The 24226-nt window shown below is 40.7% G+C and overlaps 1 protein-coding gene across 2 annotated transcripts; it reads right to left on the bottom strand.

The window, feature by feature from the left end:
- Positions 1-38: 38 nt before the first annotated feature.
- On the bottom strand, positions 39-23999 carry hbs1l (HBS1-like translational GTPase). 2 transcript variants are annotated; one of them, XM_010791688.1, is made up of 18 exons: positions 23713-23936; positions 23038-23103; positions 22676-22804; positions 22224-22475; positions 11107-11215; positions 10386-10606; positions 8040-8205; positions 7323-7440; positions 5962-6108; positions 5442-5516; positions 5200-5317; positions 4624-4692; positions 4416-4520; positions 3328-3418; positions 3076-3184; positions 1613-1713; positions 1002-1146; positions 39-909 (listed from the first exon to the last, which is right to left on the bottom strand). In XM_010791688.1, the coding sequence occupies exons 1-18, from the start codon at positions 23753-23755 to the stop codon at positions 898-900; spliced, it is 2076 nt and encodes a 691-aa protein (XP_010789990.1). In that variant the 5' UTR covers positions 23756-23936; the 3' UTR covers positions 39-897. The 2 variants fall into 2 exon arrangements, with proteins under 2 accessions (XP_010789990.1, XP_010789991.1); XM_010791689.1 differs by lacking the exons at positions 39-909; positions 1002-1146; positions 1613-1713; ... (9 more) ...; positions 10386-10606; positions 11107-11215 and adding an exon at positions 17716-20998 and having other exon boundaries at positions 23713-23999.
- Between the last annotated feature and the right edge of the window lie 227 nt (positions 24000-24226).

Raw genomic sequence — 24226 nt, forward strand, 5'->3', positions numbered from 1 at the left:
TAAAGTGAACACTGCTGAAATCAAAACACAAACCACAGATTACTGACGTCATGTTCATTTGGCATCGTCCTCCTTCACAACACATGGAGAAAACAGAAACACAGCTGCTCTTCTTCATTTAACCAAGTCTTTGAAAGAAAAAACAAAACACAGATGAGTACTTCAAAAAGCATGTTGGTGCTTTACTGTGGAAGCATTTCAACTATTTTGTTAACTTAAATTAGACATGTGTGTCTTTGTCCAGTGGTGAAGATTTGAGTTTCCCTTTTTTGCTCACAAACTATTCTCGCTTGGTTAGATGTCAACATACTATGGTAAAAATAATATCTAATAACTTAATTTCATTTGTTCATCTCTGTCTAAATTAAAAATCTCAGGAGGGACTTATTATGCAAAAGACCTGGGGTGTATATCCTCATCTTAACCTTTACATGAAGGAGAAATCTGGACGTCCGTTACAGGAGAAATAAATGTTTCAATAGTTGTTCCAACAGGATTCATGCTTTTTCAGTCAAGAAAAGGTTGCTTAGAGGAAAGTACAGTGACATAAATAACTGTGGAAATCTCCTGTTGGTAAAAGTGTCTTTCAAAGTCGGATTATATTCTTAATTTGGCCTGATTTTACTAAAAAACAAAGTCAGACGAAAATAAATCTGAAGTTATGGGGTGGCTGGGTAATGCGCCTGTTTGTCGCAGGAGGCTGGATCATCTTGCCGCATATCCATGCATTTTGGTGTTGTTTGGAGCAGTCAGGCAGAGCAGCTGGATGGAGAGGTGGATGGATGAAAATGACGCTGAGTCCCTGAGGGACATCTGTGGAGGAATTGCACTTTGTCTCTGGCTGCAGGCAGCCTGTAGAGCAAGTTCAGACCGGCTCTGTGTCCATGGAAACGCTCCTCATTCTTTGATCTGCCGTGGAAAAAAGAGAATTCACGCTCGTAAATAAAAACAACAGCACACATCTGTATATTGTTTTTGTCCTTCGATCATTCCCATTTTACCTCAGTGACGACCCCTGCAGCTATGGTGGAGCCGACATATCTGAGCATGAAGCGGCCGAGTTCCTTGTAGTCTTTGTACAGCTCTAATGCCACCGGCCTCTGCGTCTGGATCTCCACGATGGCATTCATACCTTTACTCAAACACCTGCACAGCAAACACAAACAGGAAGTGAGGATAACCTGGATTTTGTCCAATTTCTAAGAATTATTACAAATGATGTTGTTTTATCAAGCATATATTTAGAAGGGAACACGATGCCCTTCTTGGGGACATTTGAAAGTTGTGGCTATTGCAGCACACATTAGAACTACTGTGTACTATGCATTTATATAACACGGCTTGGTTGAATACTTGATTCTGATTGGTCAACTTGGAGTTTTAGCCGTGGGTACGCAGCGGAACTGACTATTCTTTTTTTAAGCTGAAGCTATACCATCATTTTGAAATCAATAAAATAATTTATAATCAATGTTGCGAGTCAAGTCATTGGTTTATTTAGTATAACCGTGTAATAAGTGGGATAAAGTGCAGCGAGGAGGTCATTAATACAAAGATAACACCTTCAGGGTCCACCTCGCATAATATTAAATGTGATCAAATCCACACTCACTTTGGTTTCTTCTTGATGACGTCGCCGCTGCTTTTGTGTAGAACACTTATCAGTTTCCTAATGGTGGCTGGCTCACTCACTGTTTGGTAATGCAGCAATACCTACACACACACACACACACAAGATTAAAACACATGCACATTAGGGATGTTAAGATTCACCGATTCGCATCGGTGCACCGGCATAAACGTTCAAGATGCGAGTGCACCGGTTGAAAGAGTGCACACCGGCTACAGTTTGGGCTGAACTCGCGATGCATCGATTGTAGCGTCTTTGCATCGTAAAAGAAACGATTCATTCATATAATATCCCCTCATCCTGTGAGCACTCAGCAGAGACGATCTTTGATCTTTGCTTCGTCACTACGGAGGCCGAGAGTCTCAGTTATCAACACACATGGAAGTCGAGGAGAAAGAGAAACACATCAAACGTTTGGCAACACTTCGGATTTTTCCAGAAAGACGGACAACTTCACAAATCGCAAGCAAATTGTAAACGATGCCGTGCCGCTTTAAAGTACACAAGTAGTACGAGGAACTTAGAGACGCACATAAAGAGGCGACATGGGCTGAAAAGAGAAACCTGAAAGTTAGACATTTGAGTGAAATCACTGAGTGAGGTGTTCTGTCAGAGAGAGAGGTGTTTAGTTTACAGCAGCCTGTGACGGCCAATAACAGTTGAAATGTCTTCCTTACTGTAAGCAGTTAGGAAATGCCTGTTTGTGAAAGGTTATTTGTATTCTTTATTGTTCATATACAGTGGGGCAAAAAAGTATTTAGTCAGCCACCAATTGTGCAAGTTCTCCCACTTAAAAAGATGAGAGGCCTGTCATTTTCATCCTAGGTATACCTCAATTATGAGAGACAAAATGAGNATGGGCATTGCACTATGGCAGTTGTTATTTGCACATTGTTAATCATGGGCAACGCATCCTTACATTGTTTAATTGTGAGGTGTACTGTACTCTGGAGACAGAGAACACTACACTTGTGAAAAGGCCTGTTTGTGAACGGTCCAAGTGTTTGTGTTTTAAGGTAAAAAAGAAACAGTATGATGGGATGCGCAGTACTAGCAGAGAGAACCAAATATGTGAAGCACTTTTTTGTTGATTTATGACTTGCTGCATATGAGGAATAAAACGAAATCCTCTGTCGTACCATATTGAATTGTATCATTATTTTTGCATCGTGTTGAATCTCATCTTATCGCCCCGAATCGCATAATGGTGAATCAAATCGTATCTAACTGTATCGCAATGGGGTGAATCGTATTGTATCTCATCGCTCGGTGCTTCAAATGTATTGTTAATGTATCGTATCGTAGGCAACGTATCGAGATGCACATCGCACTCAGTGATGGAGATGCATATCCCTACTGCACATAGAAAGAAACAGACACAGCATCCAATATAGATGCTTACAAAAAAACAGTTAGTTTATGACTGTGTGTTTGCTTGCACTCACTGGGAAGCCTTTTGTGATGGGGACCTCGATATTGAAGAGAAGGATCCGGGCTCTGAACCGAGTACACACTCGCACAGGCTCCTTGGGATCACAGAACACATAGCCCACACTGGAAGGAAGCAGTTATCACTAAATATGCAGCAACATGTGTGCAGACCAGACATATACATCACAGACATCACTAGTGAATATGTTGCGTCCAAATCAGACCCTTAAGCTTATATGAAATACACAATGGAGATATTTTTTTACTTGATCTTGATGATGTCCATGCCGGTGACCGTCAGGCTGACATGGTCTCCTGCTGCAGCCCAGTCTAGAGGCTCATCGTGAAGAGTGATACCTGCAGCAAAAACAGAGTGTAAGCCCCCCAGCAGCCACAGGATGGCAGCGTGTGTCACCATTCACTCAGACAATAACATTCAGATTCACAAAAAGGCGCACTCAGATGGTGAGTTTGTAGCAGATGTCTTATTTGCTCAAAAACTTTTTCTGCCTGAGAGAGTGCCTTATAACGTATAAGACTGCATTCTAAGTGTATTCAAAAGTTGTGACTAATTGCATTGCATTTACGTGCATGTGTATTCTATTTAGCGTTTGCTGTTAGATGTTGACTACATTTAGAGTGACACAGGTAGGTCCAGTCCAGTGTATGTAGATTTTAAACTGGTTTGATTTTAAGAAAACTGGCTGAACAGGCATTAGTCAAATGTTCTGGGAAATTAAAATTAGCCTACAATACTGACCTGTGATGAAGGCGGTTAAAACAACTTTTACTACATTAGAAATAAGCAATATGAAAATATTCTCAACACATTTTGAAAAGTTTTTTATAAACACAATGTACACAGCAAAGCAAAGGAGATTCATTGACAGTAGATGTGGGAAGATGTGCCCTGTGCTGGTTGTTTTTCTTTATTACAAATATAATTTGTAGTGTATTTTGGGGTGAAGAGACATTTCAGAATCATTCCCTACCAAAACTGGGCCAATATGGAAATGTTTTTAAACAAACAAAAGTGAAAAACTCAGCTCAATACTAAACAGTTCTGACATTTTGAACACAGTCCAAACCTAAAACAATACCTTGTGTGCTCAAACAATTAGAAAAAATATTAGTTTTAACACCAGTGTAGACGCATCCTTGCCAGCATCTTAGCAATTCATTGCAACTGCTACTTGCCCTCATGACTAATATGTTTTTCGACATGGTGTTCAAAATGTTTGTGTGCCCTTTTCTCATTGCCATCTATGAAGACAATTCTGTAGGGTTGCATGAAAGTGAAACGTGAACTACCAAAGTGAGTCATCACGCTCATATGGATTTATTGAATACACACCTTTGACCGTGCAGGTTTCATTGGGGGGCATAGCCAGTATTCTTTCTCCGGTCTGAATGTAACCGGCCTCGATCTTCCCGGTGACACAGAAGCCTGAACCCTGGTCTGGGAAGAGAAAATGCACCATCAGCTTTAATTTAGAGAAAGAGAAAGCAAAAGGGCCATGCACACATTCCCATAAACTGCAAGTATGCATCAGTGACTTTACCTTTGAACACATCGGAAACGCACAGTCGGAACGGTTTTTCTACAGATCGCAGAGGGGCTTTGAAGGCGTCTTCAGCAGAGATGGAAAACAACAGAGGACCAAAAAAAGAGGAAGAAAACAATGAGATGGAGAAAGTTTAGATAATATTACCAGAAGCCTTGTAACCAGTGGTGGTGAATCCTTTTCATTGTTACTGGACGAAATGTGCTTTAGGCGCCTGATTGGCCGTTACTCACAGCGCTGACCCATTCACAAAACTCTGAAGAAGCTTTCATCATTTTCATCAACAAGTCGATCAGTGCTGCCGAGTCAGTTTCAAGTCAAATTCCACCCCAACATTTGTAAAAAACAACATGGCTGTGTTCAGCTTCAAGTCAGCCTGTCTGGATTTAAAGCACCATAACATTCTTAGAAACATCTTAAATCTCTTCTGTGAAAAGGTGTTTTTTGATCATATATTTTAAAGAGACAGATGATGAAAACAGGGCTGAATTACAGCTTGTGCTAGTATATATCTTTTTAACATTTTCAACAAGTGTCAAAAGGTCGGTGAATGCTTTAGGCAGCTTGCATTACCAATCTGCTGCATCAGGCTGGGGCCAGAGTACCAGGATGTGAGCTCTGGCACTGAACTCCTGGTGGTGAGGTTCTCTCCTGACAGGCCGCTGCTGGGGATGTAGTAAACATCAGAGTCCTGGAAAAACACGTTAACACTTGATCAAACAAAAGCTAGGAAATACAAGGAATTAGTTAATATATCGATACAGAGTTGTTCGTTGTCCTGAGATGTAGGATTGGGTGATTTGGTTCCAACTCACTTTGAATCCTGCCTGCTTGAGAAAATGTCCAAGTTTGGAAGTAATGTCTTGGAAACGCTGTTGTTGCCAGTTTACCTGATTTGAATATACACATAAAGAAATAAGTAAATACATACAGAAAGCTTCCCCTTTGTCACACATTGCGGAGAAATGCTCGTGGTTATAGTAAACAAAAAGACACAAATGCAATCAAACACACACACATGGTTCCCTTAGGCCTTCTTTTCTACTGACATCGTAAGGTGGCAAGTCTTTAGAAACAGGGTTCATTTTTTTCAGAGCAACATCTGTAAATGGTAAACTATGAATCAGCTTTTTGCCCTTATGATGTAATATAAGACATTCTGCTGCTTGCCTGTTTCTTACTGTTTAAGGGGGGGTTTGTGAAGCCCATTGCTTTCATTTTTTACAAACTTTCACCCGCAAGAACATCTCTATATATCCATGTATTAAAGAGTGTTAAACAGTCAACCACACATGCTTCCCCACTGTGTGTCAGTTGAGTGCAGCCGGGTCTGACCTGGTCCATCTTGTTGACAGCGACAGCGAGCTGAGTGACGCCGAGCGAGCGCACCAACAGGGCATGTTCTCTGGTCTGCCCCCCTGCCTCGAAGCCCGCCTCGAACTCCCCCCGGCTGGCGTCCACCACGAGCACAGCCACGTCGGCCTGGAGAGAGATGGGAGGGGGAAATAAGAACTGCGTCCATCTGTTTCCAAACCACACTCATAGGTAGGTAAACAGCTGATGTCGGAAAAAACAAAAAAGTTGTTCCTGTAGACTTTAGCCGGACAAACAATACTTGAATGGAAGAAGAAAAAAAATTAGACCCCTTAACCTATGGATTAAAAACATTCATCATCTGATTTTGTAAAATAAATTGCTATTTCACAAGAGGATGTTCTCAATAATGTATATCAAATTATCTGTGATTAATTGCATTTTTCTGACTATAAATACCAATAATAGGATGTTAGATACAATTGTAAAAAGTCAAAATTAAGTTATATTTTAAAACCACTATGACAGATACAAAAGATGAACTGTTCATGTTCCATGTAAAGTCTGAAGTTCATCAGAACAATAATGCATTCAAACATTTAAGCAATAACATTAAACATGCATGAAATCAGTTTTTTCTTATTTTTTACATTATATTATCGATATATCAAATATGTCTTTTTTCCGTTTTGACCAAGTGCTCAAAAGGAAGGACAGGTGAGCTTGATAAACACTTTACTGGTAAACTGCATGCTGTGAAACCATCTTTAACATCCGAGTAGGTCACAATACTGCAGCAGAAAACACTTAGTCACTGCATGATGAGTCTGCACTGAGGACAGTCATATGGTTAAAAGAGAAATTACATTAGTGGCTCAAACAGGGAGAGACAAGCACACCCATGGTGCAAAAAAAACACCTTTTGACACCAACACCCAAAACCGCACGAGTTATTTCAAATCCCGCTGACGGGTGTGGCCGGCTGAGGGTATATCTAAAGGGAAAGGATCTACTTTAATTAGGGGAAGTTTATTTAACCAGAGAAATGCATTACATACATACACTAGAGTATGGGACTGTACGTATAGCTTTCTAGTTTTTTGTAATCATCTGTTCCCTGCTCCTCTTAGTCTGTTTTTGTGATATTATAACATTCATTTCCATCCCAGGCATCAGAAAACAAAAACAAAATGCTAAAAGATCCGACTTATTTAGGTTGTTAATCACACTACACACTGGGTTTCTTACACCGTGCCAATTCTATGATTCATTGACTGTTCCTCTAAACGTACCAACACCTTATGCTGATAGCGATGGATATCTCATTTCCTGTGTGGGTACATGCATTGTGCAGGCTGCTTGAACACTTATATTTGAAATACCTGTGCAGCTCCTGTGATCATGTTGGGGATGAAGTCTTTGTGTCCGGGCGCATCCATTAGAGTCACCACCTTTGAGTCCGTCTCAAACTTGGTCATGCCCACGTCCATCGTCACACCTCTGGAGCAAACACAGATAAATGAGGGGGCTGTTTTTCAACAATCACTTCACCCACAAAAAAAAACATTTCTCACGTGTACACACTTTCTAGTAGAAGTTAAAGTAAGGTTTCATTCTATAAATGAAACAATGGATTGGATGTGGATTGACTGATGAGCAGTTGGACTTCCTTATAAGGTCATGTAGATTTAAACCCTCAGCCAATTTCAGTTCGAGTGCAATGTCTTCCAGTGGGCGAGGCTTCCGTCCAGATGCTGTTTTTATTACGCATGCGCTTTAGAAGGTACTCATTAGGGAGTACAACCCAAGTCACTTTCTGTTTCTGGCTTTTAAAGCTTCCCTTTCACTCTGTTATTTAAAAAAACACAGACGGCAAGCATCGACATCTACTAAGGAGTCAAAAGATTAGTTTTATCTCATGGGTGAGGGACATATTGTTTGACTCATCATTCCTTATCAGTCCAAGCACACAACAGGAAGAGACGTCAGTGAGGTAATCATCAAGTGTTCCTGTCTAGCTGTAATCAATGGGTCAAAAGGAAATTGTCATTTCCGTGCATAATGATGTGTTTGTGTGTAACTTCACGCTCTAAATGTACCTGTCCCTCTCCTCGCCAGTTTCATCCAGGACCCAAGCATAAGCAAAGGAAGCCTTTCCCGCCTTCTTGGACTCCTGCTCATACTTGTGCATGGTGCGCTTGTTGACGTTGCCCAGCAGATAAAGCAGGTGGCCCATCAGAGTGCTTTTACCTGCATCCACGTGACCTGCACAGAATGATAATGTAGTCATGTTAGAGAGAGAGATAAAGAGAAAAAGGAGCTCAGTGTTAGATAGAAGACACCAGGGAGGGAGGGATGAAGAGTGAGGACAGAGGAAGAGTGTAATAAGAGTGATAAGACAGGTGGAGGAAGAGAGGAGATAAGGTATTGCAAAGGGCAGCCACAGCTGGTAGAAGGAAGAAGCTGCATTGCACAAGGGGAGGTTGACAGAAATGGGAACAAGGATGGAGGGTGAGAGGGGGAAGGGAGAGGGCCGTGGTATTTCGAGAGGTTTCGCAGCCTGTGGGAAACTAGAATCATCTGCACTTCTGAAACTACAGAGTCACTTATTCTGGTCGAACTGAGAATGAGAGAACATGACTGAGCAACTGCACTGGTCTGCAGTTCGCCTCATTTTCTACTACTAACATTAGACTTAGGTACAAAATGGCAGAATCTGTATGAGGAACAAGTCGAGTGGATTCACACATTTGGGGCTGGGTGGGAAAAACTGAGAGCTTATTTTCAATTTTCTTTAACAACAGATATGTTGCAATGTCTGGACAATTAGATATGCTGAAAGAAACTATTTGAAGAAGATAGATTTTTTTTTAATGTCTAGAGAAATAACTCCACCTTAGTCTCTAGCTTTAGTGTTTAATGTATAAAAAAAAGTCCAATAATACAACAATGATAGTTGTACTTGTATTTTGAATTAACTCAAACATATGTAGGATAATAGGTGTTAAAGAAATAGTGAGAATAATTTTGCTATCATTTTGTTTGTGCAGAATCTAATTGTGTATCCCTTGTTATTGGTCTGGGGCCGTATTCACAAAGGATTTTAGGGCTAAAAGTAGCTCCTAACTGGCGAATTTAGGAGAAACTCCTAAACATAATGGGCGTGTCAGTCTTAAATTTAGGACTCCTAATTTTATTCACTAAGAGCAATTCACAAAGTATTTTAGGCCTAAAAGTAGCACCTAAGTCTGGGAGAGCTTAAAAGTCCTCGAGAGGACTCCTAACTCAGTAAGACCTATTCACAAAGAATCTGAAAATGGCTGAGAGACGAAATGTTTTGGAGACAATGGAAGACTGTGAATTGATCAAGAGATATAGGCTAAATCGTGAGGGTATCAAACTTGTTGTGGAATTAGTGCGGGATGCAATAACATCCCCGACTAACAGGAATAACCCGATTAGTCCGGAAATAAAATGTTTGGCAACACTACGATATTTAGCAACAGGGAAAATGCAACTTTGCAATGCCGACGATTTAGGAATATCGCAACCATCAGTCAGCCGTGCCATAAACCAAACCATCAACGCGCTCTCTAGACCACATATCATCCAACAGTTTATCCGGTTTCCTTTGGACAATCAACAACTACACAGGATCAAAGCCAACTTCATGGCAATGCAGGTATGCCCGGTGTGGTCGGTGCTATTGACGGGACGCACATAAAAATAATTGCGCCATCAAAGGATGAGGACGTGTTCGTCAATAGAAAGAAAGTACATTCCATCAACACGCAGATTGTTTTCATTCATCATGATAGGGGGACTTGAACGGCGGTATGGGCTGTTATTGAAAGTGTTTAAGTGCTGGAAATATGTTCATTGGATAATAGTTTGCAGGGTGCTTTTAATTGCCTCCTCGATTTAATGCAATTTACGTATTTTTATTGTTTGCTCTCTCTCTTTAACGTGCATATACAACGTCATTATCGTGGTCTGCACAAACTTGTCATCATGTGTGTATTCTGCTAACTGCACTGTCCATAACTATTTGATAGGAATACATTTCTAGCCTAGGCTATTTCCTTGTTTTTCGGTGATTTAGTGGGCTCGTTTGTGGGATGTTGCGGATGAGTTTCACCGAGACCGCCTACTCTGAACAACCAATCACCGTACTGACCGCTTCTAAACTCATGCACGAGAATCGACGTCATCCATAGCAACGGCGCGTCACTCTTAGTCATCTTAGTGATTTATCCTTAGTATGAGTAGGTCTCAGCGGCTTTGTGAATAACTTTTAAGAAAAAACTCCTACGTAAAATGTTTTAGCGCGAGTTAGGAGCACTCCTAGCGGTAAGATAAAATCCTTTGTGAATACGGCCCCTGATCTCTTAACGTGCTGAGGTAAAATTCTAAAGTACGAGTGTCTTTATATATTTGCCTCCTACCTATAACCACCAAATTTAACAGAGGTTTGCCGCCCTGCCTCTTCTCCAGTTCTTCCTTGATGTTGATCGTCTGCCGGGCCTTTCCAGAGCGCCCCGGGGTGGGAACTGTGGAGAGCTCGTCTCCATTTGAGCCTTTAGATGGAGTCTCTGGACGCCTGGGCGTGGCCTCGGAGGCCGAGGCTGCTGTGGGGCGTTCGGGGGTCCTGACAACACCGTTCACACTTGAGGGGAGAATGTGGAGGAGTTGAATCACAATCAAACACAGCTCATCTCCACGACTACATGATAACGCTTTCATGTTAACTACAACTACTATTATTAAAAATGGGGACATTGCAGAAGCTATGGAAGGTTAAAGGGAAAAGACTTCACTTAAATACTGTGAGGAAATGTTGGATATGGTTAATCTATTGGGAGAATTGTAAGCTGTACTCTGCTGTGTATGTGGATGTGCTTGTATTGTATTTGTTCATTTGCAAATGTAATTATATTCTTGGTCTGTGCTTTAAACTGATTTCTAGTAACTGCAAACTTTTTATTTTTTTAGCATAATTTTGTAATCTGCCATATGTCTAATGTCGGGGAATGTTCGGCTGTGTTTGTGTAATGTGATAAATGTAAAAAAAACGATAAATACATGTTTAAAAAAAGACATTCCTTTTCATCGTAATTGCTCTGCATTGTTTAATGAGAAAGCTGTGGACAGCTGTGTGTTAGATACCTGGGAACATCGAAGCCCATGGTCTGCTTCTTTCCTGAGACGGTCATGCGGGCCACTTTGGGGACGACTTCAGAGTCCAGTTTATTGTGGGACACGTCTCTGCTTTTAGCTACAAGGAAGAGAGGAATACAACGATACACTTGCTCACAAAAAAAGGCAATCATGACTCACTTTGGCCAGTACCTTTCACATGAGAAACATATTTTCTGATTCAAAGAAGGCAAACAGAAATGACCTTCAAGGTGTGATAAAGGGCTTACATGGCTGGCTATCAGGGTGATTATATCTCACATAAAAGCTCTCTCACGCTAGAGTCTCCAAACAATGTATCTGAGTCTCAGTAAAGACAATTATTGTATAAAAGTCAACAAAAAAAAGTAAAAGCAGACTTTCACAAGTCCCTTTTTCTTGTTTGTTACACTTTTAGTCAGTGTAAAAGCACCAAATTAAGGATTTATCAAACCTGATTCTCAATATTGTGGCTTTTCTAGCCCTGGGAATAAAGTTATTTATAAATAAAAGTGATAATGCATCCCCATAGCAGCAAAATAATGTTTGACTTATGGGGATTTTCCACCATATTTTTTTGAAACAACGCGTGCCTCAGAAAAGGTCACATACTGTAAAATACACTGTAACATATGTTGATTTAGACAGACACACTGCAATGTGTAGTTTATGAGTACTTCCCTTGGCATAGCTGTTTGCATTACTGGCATAGAGTACATATTTGTAGGTTTAGGATATGATACAATCAGTTGCACCTTGAGCCTCCATTTATCTGACGTACATATTGTGCAGCAGGGAGACGTGTTGAGGTCATTGCTTTGTCATCCCAGTCCCGAATGGCCACCGGTCCCAGTCATATCACGCTGCTACTGATTCATTTAGACTGGGCTGCACAGCCAAGCCTGAGCGCCTGAGTGCATGTGTTTGGCACTGACGTCCTGGTTCAGAAAGGGTTAATTTCAGAAGTGGCCGTTGCCTCCCGTCTCCACGTAAATAGAGCAGGGTGACAGAGCATTTCCCAGAATGAGTCTTGAGGTGTCAATTTAGCAAGTTCAGCAACTGCAGGTCTGGGGGTGAACGCTTGAAGTAAGAAAAGGCTTGTTTGTCATGAATTGTTGCTTTGCCTTTACATTTGATGTAGTGTTAAAACAGGGCAAACACCCACACTCTCCTCACTGATGCAATATTTCAGTCATAGGATGTTTATCAAGGAAGAAAGGTGCGAAAAATACTGCTGAGAAGTTTCACTCGTTCAGGTTTGCAAAGATATTGTTTTATATTATACAGGTTTTAAGCATGCACTTAATAAAGCTAACTATTCTTATATTCGCTCTTGTATGCTTCATGCAGTTTATTCATCATAAAAAATACCCTCAGGGGAAACTAGATGTGAATCAACAGAATTATTAATGGACTTTCTCTAACCAATCCTTCTCTAAATGACTGGCTCTGCGTTAGAAAAAAACCCCTTCATTCGGAAACGCTGATTCACAACTGAGGCAGCTCTCTGCACCCAGAAGAGTCTTCTTTAAAGTGTACAGAACAATGACATTCACATGCTGCTGTGATACATCTTTAAATTGGAGAGGGGGACAACCAAGGCAAAGCTTTAAAGATATTCTCAATAAAAGAAGTGACACGACACAATTAGGATTGATGCATGTTTTTCTACAAAGAACAGTTTTAATGCTCCCTAAAGTTTAAACCAAAGTCTTCACTAAAATCTGCATCATCGCTGTCATTACATTACAGTCAGCGGCGACATGAGATGGAAAAAGTTCTCTCTGGGGAATTTTGCTTCTTCCTGCAGCTGGAGCCTTTTCATGTCCTTCGCTACAGTGAGGTTTCTACCACCTGTAGCTAACTAACAGCAGACAGCTTGCAATTCACTTCTATGGAGAATCAGCTGTGCATAAAATGAACTCATTAGATCACATTTAACACAATAGAGTGGCGCAGTGATTACCTATTTTTGTAAACCAACTCAGAAGTTGGCATCGCAAAAGCTCATGGGACAAAGAGTCAATGGATGTTGTTCAATGGACTTTGGGATATTGTATAGAATAAGATCTGTTCACATGTTTATGATACCAACACATTTCTTTCAGCAGGATTATCTCCACACCTCTACTTTTCGAACAGTCAAAGCGTAAAGACAATAGCCAGAAGTAAAAAGCTAACGTCATGATATCAACTACTTCACAAATGCATTATATGGCCATGGTCCTATTTGACCACTTGTTAGCAACCGCCTTTTTTTAGACATGTAAAAGCTTCAGACATTCACCGGTGGGGTATTCACTGATGCAATTAATGTCGTAGAAATATCTTGTAAGCTCGTTTTAATCACAGACCTTATTTTAGGCACCAAAAACTCTTTAGAAAAACGACTGACTTGACGATGGAACCTGAAAAGTGCTAACCCATGACGAGGTGTAGGGCCCTGCACCACTCTTTAAGATCATTAGGATAAGATGACTAAACACTCACCTCACCTAATTTACATGTTAGAAATAAACCCAAACATATAAGCAAAGCATCCCCAACAAATAATCATTAAGTTGCAAAGGCTGTTGCGTTTACTTTAAGATTCAATCACCTCTTTATTTTAACCTGGGGTGAAGCTGACAGGAGCACCCTCGAGGTCTTTAGTGATAAACAACTTTTTAACAACCAGAATTGCTGATCTGTCCAAATAGTGTAATACCTCCGCAAACAACCAACCGGCCAGGTCAATTCTTTTTAGGCTGGCCTAGGGGCAGCTTTAAGGAGGGCGGCCTGAGAACAGCTATACAGCGCAATCAGGTTGTGAGGCTTGGAGGAGGATCTCTTAACACTGTTACGACTGGCAGGTAAACAGTTGGTTTCCTCCCATCCAGGATTCATCTGGAATACGGGACCCTTGCGATGACTAAAGAGTGAGAGAGTAATTTGTACACCTTGGCCTGAGGGCCCAACTGAGCACCGGATAAGAGGAGTCCGCCCAGGATATGCAAATACAAAATCTCCCTCCCCTCCGTCCACACACACACACACACACACACACACACACACACACACACACACACACACACACACACACACACACACACACACACACACACACACACACACACACACAAGTAGGCAAGCAAAACTAAAATAGCTCATGTAAAGAGTGCAAGAGCAGGTTATTGGGTGATTGACAGGCTCCCAGCGCATGGTAGTTGTTAAAGTGAGCATAAGAGACCAAAAAGAGAGATGAAAATAAATGCAGTCAGATGGTATACCTTTCCAAGCTTCCCTGTAATGAACTTCGTTGATGGCCATGACAATAGAAACAAAATGAAATCTGAAAATATGTTTTGGATGCTCCCAACCACTTGAGGCTGCTAAAGGCTATAAAATACAATACATTTTTTAAGACATAATTCAACTCTTCATAGATCTCCTGGGGGGTAAAAGTGAGTGTGGGGGGGGGCACGTTTTGACTCATGAGAGCATTTCATCTGGGTCAATATGTCTTTAAAAAGTGAGCTGTGCAAACAGAGGGAAACGCTCAGGGTAGGAATGTATGACCCCTTTTAAGTATGACTCGCACACTACCATCTACTTAGAAGACTGAAGCTTCAGTCACAGCAGCATGACTGAGAACTCTCACCCACGGCTTACAGATTTCAAAATAGAACCACTGAAGGATTTATGTCTGACTTACAGCACAATAACCTTAGTGTAAAGGTCAAAATGAATAACAAAGTCAACCAATTTAAAGTATGTGGCGCATCCCTTCATCTTCAGATCTCTGCTGAAAACGTACTGATATAGTCCAGTGCTTGCTTTAGTTGACAGACATTACTGCACTTCGGGGTATAAAAAGAAAAACACTCAGATATAATAATAAACATTAAGTCTTGAGCTTTCAAGAAAGGCCACCTGTAAGCTGGAAAACTGGAACAACTTTATCAACCATCTTATAAGTCATTGATGATTATACTGTGACGTTGATTACTGACGTTAATGAAAGACGTGTAATCATCGTCCACCCCGATATAAAGACAAGATACCCTCAAGGGCACATTGGAGAATATCTTGCCCCTACTGTTTTAATATGTCAGCATCAAGCTAAAAGTCAAATATATTTGTTAAATATTTGTTGGTCTTTTACTTATCCCCAATCCCAAAATGACTGTTTTTCTCGTTTTCAAGCTATTAAAGACAGGGGGAAACAATAACAAAATAAATGTGTTATTAATTGTTTAAGTTTACCTTTGCTAGGTGTGCAAATTACTAAATTGCCATAATGCTGCAAGGTGATAATCCAACAAAAGAAAGTTCCTTAATCTCAATTTCTCCTCACTATAACTTATTATAATCAGCCAGTGGTGATTGTAGGGACTCATTTCAGTCAGCACAAGCTTCACTTCCAACTTCAAAAAGGCAACTGCAAACAATAAAAAGGGTAATTCTATAATCTACAATGCTCCCAAGTGGACACAAAAACATCTAAAACGGACTAAAATACGATAATGTTGGACTTCCATTGATACATTGTTTGCTGAGATAGAACTTTTTCTTTTATTCCGGCTGCACAGCCACAACTTGTAGATGAAAAATGAACCAGATTGTAAAGTGACTTTGCATGCCTTCTTCAAAGTAATGTATTGCTGCTTTATAAAGCCCTTTAAGATTGTATGTGCCTTGCAGAAATCAACTCTTATATTTCTTTGTAATAAGAAAGCTGCTTCTTTCCATTAAAGAATGCCATTTCTCTCTTTTTCCTGTACATATATCACACCACAACAAAGTGGTGCTATTGATGGCATGTCAATCCAAATGCACGCACTTTCTTTGACCACTTGTTGTGAATTAAATGGTATTTTCCAGTATTGACACCACATCACAGCCACGCTATGTTTGTGCAACATGTACGCCTTGCAGAGGTGCAGAGCCTGTAAAGAAACACAATGATTTGATCTGTCAAAGCCTTTGACAAAGCTGTGAAAAGTCTTGACATGATCAGATTTTCCTACGTAGGTGGTGTGTGAGACACAGAGCGTAAGATGCTCAGTGTGTGTGCTTGGGGTGACATTTTCTCCAAGAGTGCAGCTTCCTGCTCAAACCCACACACTGGCTCGCCTTAAGAGAAAAAAGGACAAAACTGTTGCTGGACAAAGCCACTTGTTAATAACTTATTCAATTCTAGATTTTCACAACTAAGAACAATGAAGATACATATCGTGAAACTTGAACCACAACATCTCTAATAGACATTATTATTTCCAATAATCATAATCCTCCCAGGACTTCACATACACTCAGAAACCTGTTAGACGTCTAATGTTTGACTTGTCATTATTGCCACCATCTGCTTTGTAATATCTAACACTTCCCTCAGGCACACTGAGACATTTGGAAACCCCGAGGGTCCAATCCACTCATCTCTTTAGCACCAGTATAAAGTTTACACACATCTGCACCTTCACTCAAAGAGCATTTACACATTAAAAACAACAATTAGACAGACAAAAGAACATAACAGTAATGAAAGAGTGACATCAGCCCTAATCATCTCCTCCTGTCTCATAAATACAATACTGACCAAAAGTGTACAGACAGTCAGAAGATTAGGCGGGAGGTTTTGAGGGTTAACAAGACTGTGTATATAACAGCTGGTAAGACATGTTGTTAATATCTACTCGGGCTTGTTCACATTTGAAGCCTCTTTTGAGGTTTTTAAATGAAGCTTTGAATGTTTGTCGCCATATTTTATTACGTCATCATCCTAAAAAGATCCCTCGAACAAAACCTAATTTAAAGGGGACCTATCATGCAAAATGCACTTTTTGATGTCTTTTATACATAAATATGTGTCCCCGGTGCGTCGGGGAACTCACTCAGCGTCAGAAAATAAAACCCTCTCTCTTTTCCTCCGTACCCAAATCTTTTAAAAACAGGCGTACAACGAGCGGATACAGATTTGCTGCCGATCTGACGTCAAATCGGCAGCAGACCCACAGAAAGTTGCTATCAGAAACAATGCCTGACGTGTTTTGGACGTAATCTCGTCTTTGTTTACATTAGCAAGCCTCGCTAACACTCAGAGCTAACTTTTACTGTGTTTAAAAAGCAGGAAATAAAAAAAGGAACTCACCTTGTGATAAACCTGCAAGAGATAAAGCATTTGAGCTCCATACTGTTTCAGAAATAATCCTTGATGTGGTTTAGAACAGGATGACGTTTTATCACAGCACAATTTAACTTTATCTCCGGTAGAATTCTGATCAGGCATTTGCTCCGCCTCCTTTTTTTTTTCTTTTTTCAAGCTAAGGACCCAAAATCTGCATTTCTCTAACAGGGCTGCAAAAGAGGGGTATGAGCAGTATGAGGCATGGGTACAATGGGTGATCTGTTTGGTATTTTAAGCAAAAAACTTCACAGGACATCTTTTGTATAGGTATGGCCCTACAATATATTTTTCCAATATAGCATAATAGGTCCACTTTAAATGAAGTTATTCATCTAATTAAATCAGACTTTTTTTAGTAAATCAAATACCTTTCTTGTTGGAGCTATTATGTTTGTGTTATTTGTCCCATTAGAAGAGGGGTGTGCGGCAAGTAGGCCAGACATGTTGTTTGATTAAAGCAGAATATTTCCTAGATGAAAAAATGCTATCTTCTTTTATAATGTTGAAATTTAAACTTTAAATGGTGTGGAGTTATCAAAAATATTTGGTTAGACTAATTGGAAACAAACCTACGCAGTCACCAACATAATCTCATTCTACTAATAGCACAAAAACAAATAACATAAGTGTCACCTGTTCATTACGCAGAACGAATAATCATGCAAAAAGAGGAAGCTACACAGCATTAGAATATAGATTGAGAATACAAATGAGGCTTCCAACTATTTGGTACAGCCCTATTATAAACCAACCGGTCCTTGTCTAATCGTAGGTGTTAACCATGCTTTTCTTAAAGGACAAGATTCACCATGCAAACCAATACCTTTGACTCACACAAAAAATGAGACATGCCACGAGAAACCCTGGGCCAACCTTAAAAAAAAATGCATACAAGGTACAGATTTTTTTTTATTTTTTAGATTTAATTTTGAAAATTGGCATGCGCCTGTTTCGACTCCATAATATTGTATGGCCAATAGTTTATCTTAAAATATAGACCTACCACTGTATAAACATAAATACTCAACTCATTTTAGATCCAAAAAGGGAATGGAGCACTATTTTAACTGGTTGTGTCAAATAGGTTCAATACAACAAAGATACATATTTACACTCAGACACACAGAAGCAAACCCAAGCACAACCAGAGACACACCCAGAGACAGGTGCTTTCAGAGCATGTACAATCAGTCATCTTTATTTCAAAATTTACAAATCCTCTGGCAGAGTTTCATGACACACCCAGTGTAAAATAAACTCATTTGTACATCGTAATATTAAAAGCTTGTTCTAAGAGCAGGTAAAACCTCTTTCACTTCAGCAGTTCAGTCATTCATTTTCCATTCACTGCACTCTTATATGACAACGCTTCCTTTCAAAGTAAACGTATTGCTTCAATGTCAAAAATTAAAAGTGTTCACTTGTCTGTGTGTGTATCTGTGGTGCTGTGTGTGCATGCACGTGCATGTTCTCGCAACCTCATGGGAAAATCTCCAGGTGTTCTCCAAACCAAAATGTCTACCCCATGATCTAAAACACAAGCAGCAGTAAACCAGAACAATGGTTAACTGATCCATATTCCAATAGCTGCAGCACACCTGCAAACTAAATGAACCTCTTTTTCTCTTTTGAGGGTTCATGCAGATCAAAACTAGACAAGAGGCCGTGCAGTAAGAGATGCACATTCTCCCTGGCAAAGAATAAACTACTTTCCACAAAAAAAGTTGATAAAAAAAGCCAACTGCCATAAAAGCGTAGAAAAATAAGACTTAAATTTTAAAAAGTAAAAATGTAAATACATTCAATCAGGAGGTCTAAAAGTTTTTAAAATACTAATAGTGTTTAGAAACAAAATGCCAAGGAGTGGTTTATCCTGCTTGACTTAAAAGTCTATTGTTGTTCTTCAAGCAATGTCAGACTTGTTTGAATCTTTAAAAAAGGAAATGCATCGGCTCTTTAGTAATACTGTTTCTATGAGGCAGTGATCAGCAGCGAGTTCCGTCGTATTGTTGGTCCCAAACGTTTATTCAAACCACACCACTAATAATGGGACACCGTTAAAACGTTGGGTTTAGTTCCGTTGGTCGAGGAACTGCCAAAAAACAGTTCTCACCCCAGTACGAGTCAATTTAGCACCAAGCTGGAGACTGAAGTGCTTTTCATTTCCTCCTCTCCTCTACCTGGTGAAAGCTTTTCGATGATTAGCACGGACAACGTCGTCAGGTGAAGGCGATTCGAAGCCGAATGGTACAATTGGCGAGAGTGGCGAGTGCGGCTCCTCGGATTTGTCCTGTGATTCACACATGAAGGCCTGGTAACCACTTCCTGTCCTCTGAACTCTTATTCCTGCCTTGGATATATTAATCATCCTCTTCCGTTTTCTGCGGCCTGGAATCGACAAAGTAATCGCAAATACGGATGGTTGGGCAAAAACTGAAGGATCCAGTCCTGTGGCAACAGAATTTGGAGAAGAAGGTGAAGGGGGGTCGCTGTCCAAGTGACGAGAGCTTGCTCCATCCGATTGGGCCATGAGAGCACTCAAATCAATAGCATGATTCATCTTAGGTGGCCTGACGCTTTGGTGGTATGGTTTGTGGTCGACCTTACGCCTGGTCCCACCCTCTGCAGTACTTTCTGCTAACACAGCAGCCCTCTCTGGTTTTGCTGGTGAAAGGAGAGAGCTGAGGGAGTACTGTGACCCATTTGAGGTGGTTGAGGTTTTGCCTTTGTGTTCAGTCGTCAAATGTGTCAAAGAGGGCAGCTCAGAGATGCCAGGTGGGTGTTTCAGTGCATTTGCTGGAGATTCACCGCTGAAGGGTTGAGGGGAAGCAAAGGAACTGTTGGTTTGATGCTGCAGTGCTAGCTGAGATAATGACACAGTCCCAGCAACAAGGCCTGCAGGAGTATTGTTGGTTTGTTTAGGAAAGGGGAGAGTGTTTGCTGTTTTTTTAGTGCTCTGCGACTGTGATTGAATGAGCGTATTTTTGTTTTGGTGCTGTGAAGCGAGCCCAGACAGGGATAGTTGTGCTGATGCAGCCATCCCCTGACACGTCGCAGAAGTTACGCAGCTCAGGGGAGTAGGAAAGGAGTTACTGAGGGTCGGGCTGCGGTTTGAATATTCCTGGATTAAATCAGCCAAGGATGGGCTTCCCTTAGGATCAGCCGGTTTGGCTTTGCCTCCAATCGCAACTCCCACTGAGGGCTGATTGCTCAAGAGGACAGAACTTAGACTCCCAAACCCAGGAGGAGCCGCCAGAGAAGAGCTTGCAGTTGTTATCTTGGGGTTGGTTAGCGACATACTACTGAGGGAAACTGAGAGGAGGGATGGAGCTGGGCCTTGAGATGCTGAAGTCATGTTTAAAGATGCCAGTGTTCCCAATGAAAGACCCTTCTGATTAGACATAATTGACGGAGGTGAATTATGTCCGATGGCGAGAGCACCTAATGAGGGAATTCCAAAACCTCGCCCTGCGTCACCTACTCCTGTCGCCTTACTCTTCTGCTCATGCTCACACATAAGTTGTGCCAGACTGGCAATACCTGAACCCCCGTTTTGATTGATAACATTTAGATTTACAGAGCTGCTACAGGGTACAGGGTCAGCCTTATATTGCGGTGTGAGGTCACGCAAAGCACTTGCTTGCGCATGCGGTTGCGTTTGTTTGAGACAATCAGTCTGGGGTTTGTGTGCATCGGATGTAATGTCTGTGTGGGCTCCTTACCTTACAAAAGCCAATTAGAGTTGTCGAAGAGAAGAGACAGGAGGACAACAGAACAGGAGTCAGATGAATCATGCCGGAAATAAGAGGGAGAAAAACAGAAGAAGGCACTTTGTTAAACAGTTGCATCAGTAAAATGAGTCATTGCACACATGTTTTTACAAGTACAATACAATGAACATCAAGATAAATGCTTACATTGGGGGTGTTTTTATTTCGCATAGCGATGTCTATTCAAAAAGAACAAATTATTGACACAGTTGGTATTCATTATGAAAAGAGGTAATTGATTATTATTCCTTAAAAATGGGGAACTAGATCTTTAATGGCGCGTTTCCACTGCAGCGCGGAGCTTGCTTTAAGCGTGCCAAGCCGTGCGGGGCCCGTTTCCACTTGGCCTAGTACCGGCTAGCGGGTCCTAATTCACAGTTTTTCTGGCCCCATAAAATCGTGGTTCTAGGGCCAGGAACAACCAGGCTGAGTCGGGCTGAGTATGCTAAACTAGTGATTTAATTGTAATACACGTTTCAAAATGATGCCGAAGTAACACCATACTGATACCGGTTAGTAAAAACCATGAATTAATGCTTTGACAAGCCTGCAGGCAAGACGGCAGGCGAAAAACCTTTTAAAATGCGTGTTTTCTAAATGGAAATTGGCCTTGCTAACGTTGTAAATGCTCCGACCGTCCACACTCACAACAACGGCCTACAGATATAAATAAACCAGCGACTGTATTCGCCATGACACAGACAGTCTGTGGTTTGTACTTGTTTAACTTTTGTCTAGTTTCTGAACAGATATGAGGAGCTGTGAGCTCTGAGTGCTTACAGCTAACGGCTGTGTTGTTTTTCTGGGGCTCTCATTGAAGATGACGTCACGGCTCCGCCTACACTGGTTCCTATAGATACTACCCCAGTTCCTAAACTGTAATGGAAATGCGCCATAAAGTGAGCCAGTCCTAACGAGGCCTAGCCATACCGAGCGAGGCCGTGTAGTGGAAATGCGCCATAAGTGGCTACATGAGAAGAAAACATAAATCAATTTCATAAGAAATATATGAATCTTTTTTCCGTAGCGGATAATAACTTTAACAGATCTTGTGCTTTGTTTGACAAATAAGTCGAAAAAAAATTCAAATGAACCATTCTCATTCACAGCGGATCACTGATCACAATCCCTGACTCATAACATTTTCATAATTTGATCTGGTCCAAGCGTACCTTTCTCAGCGACGGCCTCTTTCTTGATTCTTTGTGAAAGCGGCGCTTTCTCTTGGCTTGCTATTGCGGCTAAAGCTGTCTCCTCATTGGTGCTTTTGGTAACCGGGGCTGTCTTAGCATCTTCAGAGAGGACTGCATCCAAGGCCTTCTGTGGGTCAAATCCACAGCTTATGGCTGCCTGGGTCAGGACTGAGTCTTGCACTGCATCTCCCAACACAGTCCGCATATGGTCCAGACAGGAAAACAGTTTGGCTATAAAGAACAACACACACATTAGACAGGCATTTCATTAGCAATCCAGAAAATAATTACTACATTAAAAAATATGTTCTAGAAAATAAAACTTTTAACAGACACATTATGTCTTCAATGAGCACATTTTCAAGAACAAATGTAAAGGTCAGAAAATCTCCATTATCTGTCACACGGTTGCAGGGAATTCATAATATTACCTTGATCAAGAGGGTCTAGGTTGAGGCTGACGGTAGGGGACATGGGTACGTCATCTTCATATTCTTCCTCTTCTAACGGCTGCTCCCTTGGTGCTTGCCTCTCCTGACGTGAGTAGATGAACTGATTTGCTGTATAAAACACAAATACCTTATTGGACACTTTCAAACTAATATTTATGATACCGGGTTAATGCTGCAGAATTTAAACTAATCCTTTATTGAAAGATATTTTCATTCATTGTTATCTTTAACTGTCATTTTATTTTACAAATCATGTGACACAATGTTCTTACAGATTAATCTTGTCCATTAGCAAACATATATTCTTGCTGAGCTATAATATTGGTTCCAATGATACTAACCTGTTGCTGGTGATATACAGTAGTCATCATCCACAGACTGTCCATACACGTCATCATCGTCTAAGTCTAGGAAAAGGAATTAAGGTTCAAATGTTTTCCCATTTTACACAAGCATAGATATATAATGCAGTAGAAGTACAGATAATGAGTCATTGTTACAGCTGTCACTCTGCGTGGTCAGCAACTTTACAGAATGTATAACAAACAGTAAATCGGGAACGAGTTAATCATCTCTATCAACTTCACTGTATGTTTTAGATATTATTAGGCTTAATAAATGAATAAAGTCAGGCAATTTCAATATACCATATTCAATAAAGTAGCAGAAGCTTGTAACGTTTATTTCAAAACACTGGACAGCTATCCTGTTAGCGAAGCAAAGTCGGCTAACTTGAACTTTTATAAAGATGATTAATTATAGGCACATCACATCATGTTTTAACGTTGTAACCTTTTGCCAAAACCTTGATATACGTAGAAAACAGTGTTAAAGAGCAATGTATCTTGAGAAAGGGGCCAAGTGACACGACTGCAGTGTTATCTTGACAGCTAAAGTAGCTAGTATTAGCCGCTAAAGCTACAATCAACAACAGTACATGTTAGCTTAGCAGGCTAATGAATGAGGCCTTGTCGTGACGCCTAAATGGTAAACAACACCTAGTTGAGGGTATCTACCTTCATCGTAGTTATAACCTCGAACATTTCTGTGCCGAGACATTTTGTTTAAGTTTCTTCTCTCGGCTTGACCGTAAATGTGTTTCGGGTCACGGACTGTTGTGACATGTGTCTCACAGTCTCACTGCCGGACTGCCATTGCTGCTGCTGCTGCTGGGGCTGCTGCTGCGGCTGGTGCTGCTCGGTGAAAGTACAAGACTCAGATTGATTCTGAAACCCGGAAAAAAAAGATAAATTAAAACTGACGTATAAAAACGAATTTAATTTCCAAGTTTGGTTTTCTGTGGCTCGATGGTTAGCAACCTAATTATTAAATTAAATAAAAACTTGCTTTCAGACAATTGTTTTGTTTGCTGCTGACGTAACTTCCTGTTGCAGTTCCCTCTAATGCTGCCTGAGGTGAGGATCTCCCCAACAGACTTCATGAAACACCACATTGTATGCCAGATATAAAGGGAATTCCAATCAGTTGATTATTGTAGAGATTTATTTTATCAGCAGTCAACTGATATTA

The sequence above is a fragment of the Notothenia coriiceps genome, unplaced genomic scaffold (assembly GCF_000735185.1).
Source record: "Notothenia coriiceps isolate Sejong01 unplaced genomic scaffold, NC01 NC01_scaffold00035626, whole genome shotgun sequence".
Taxonomy (NCBI): Eukaryota; Metazoa; Chordata; class Actinopteri; order Perciformes; family Nototheniidae; genus Notothenia; species Notothenia coriiceps.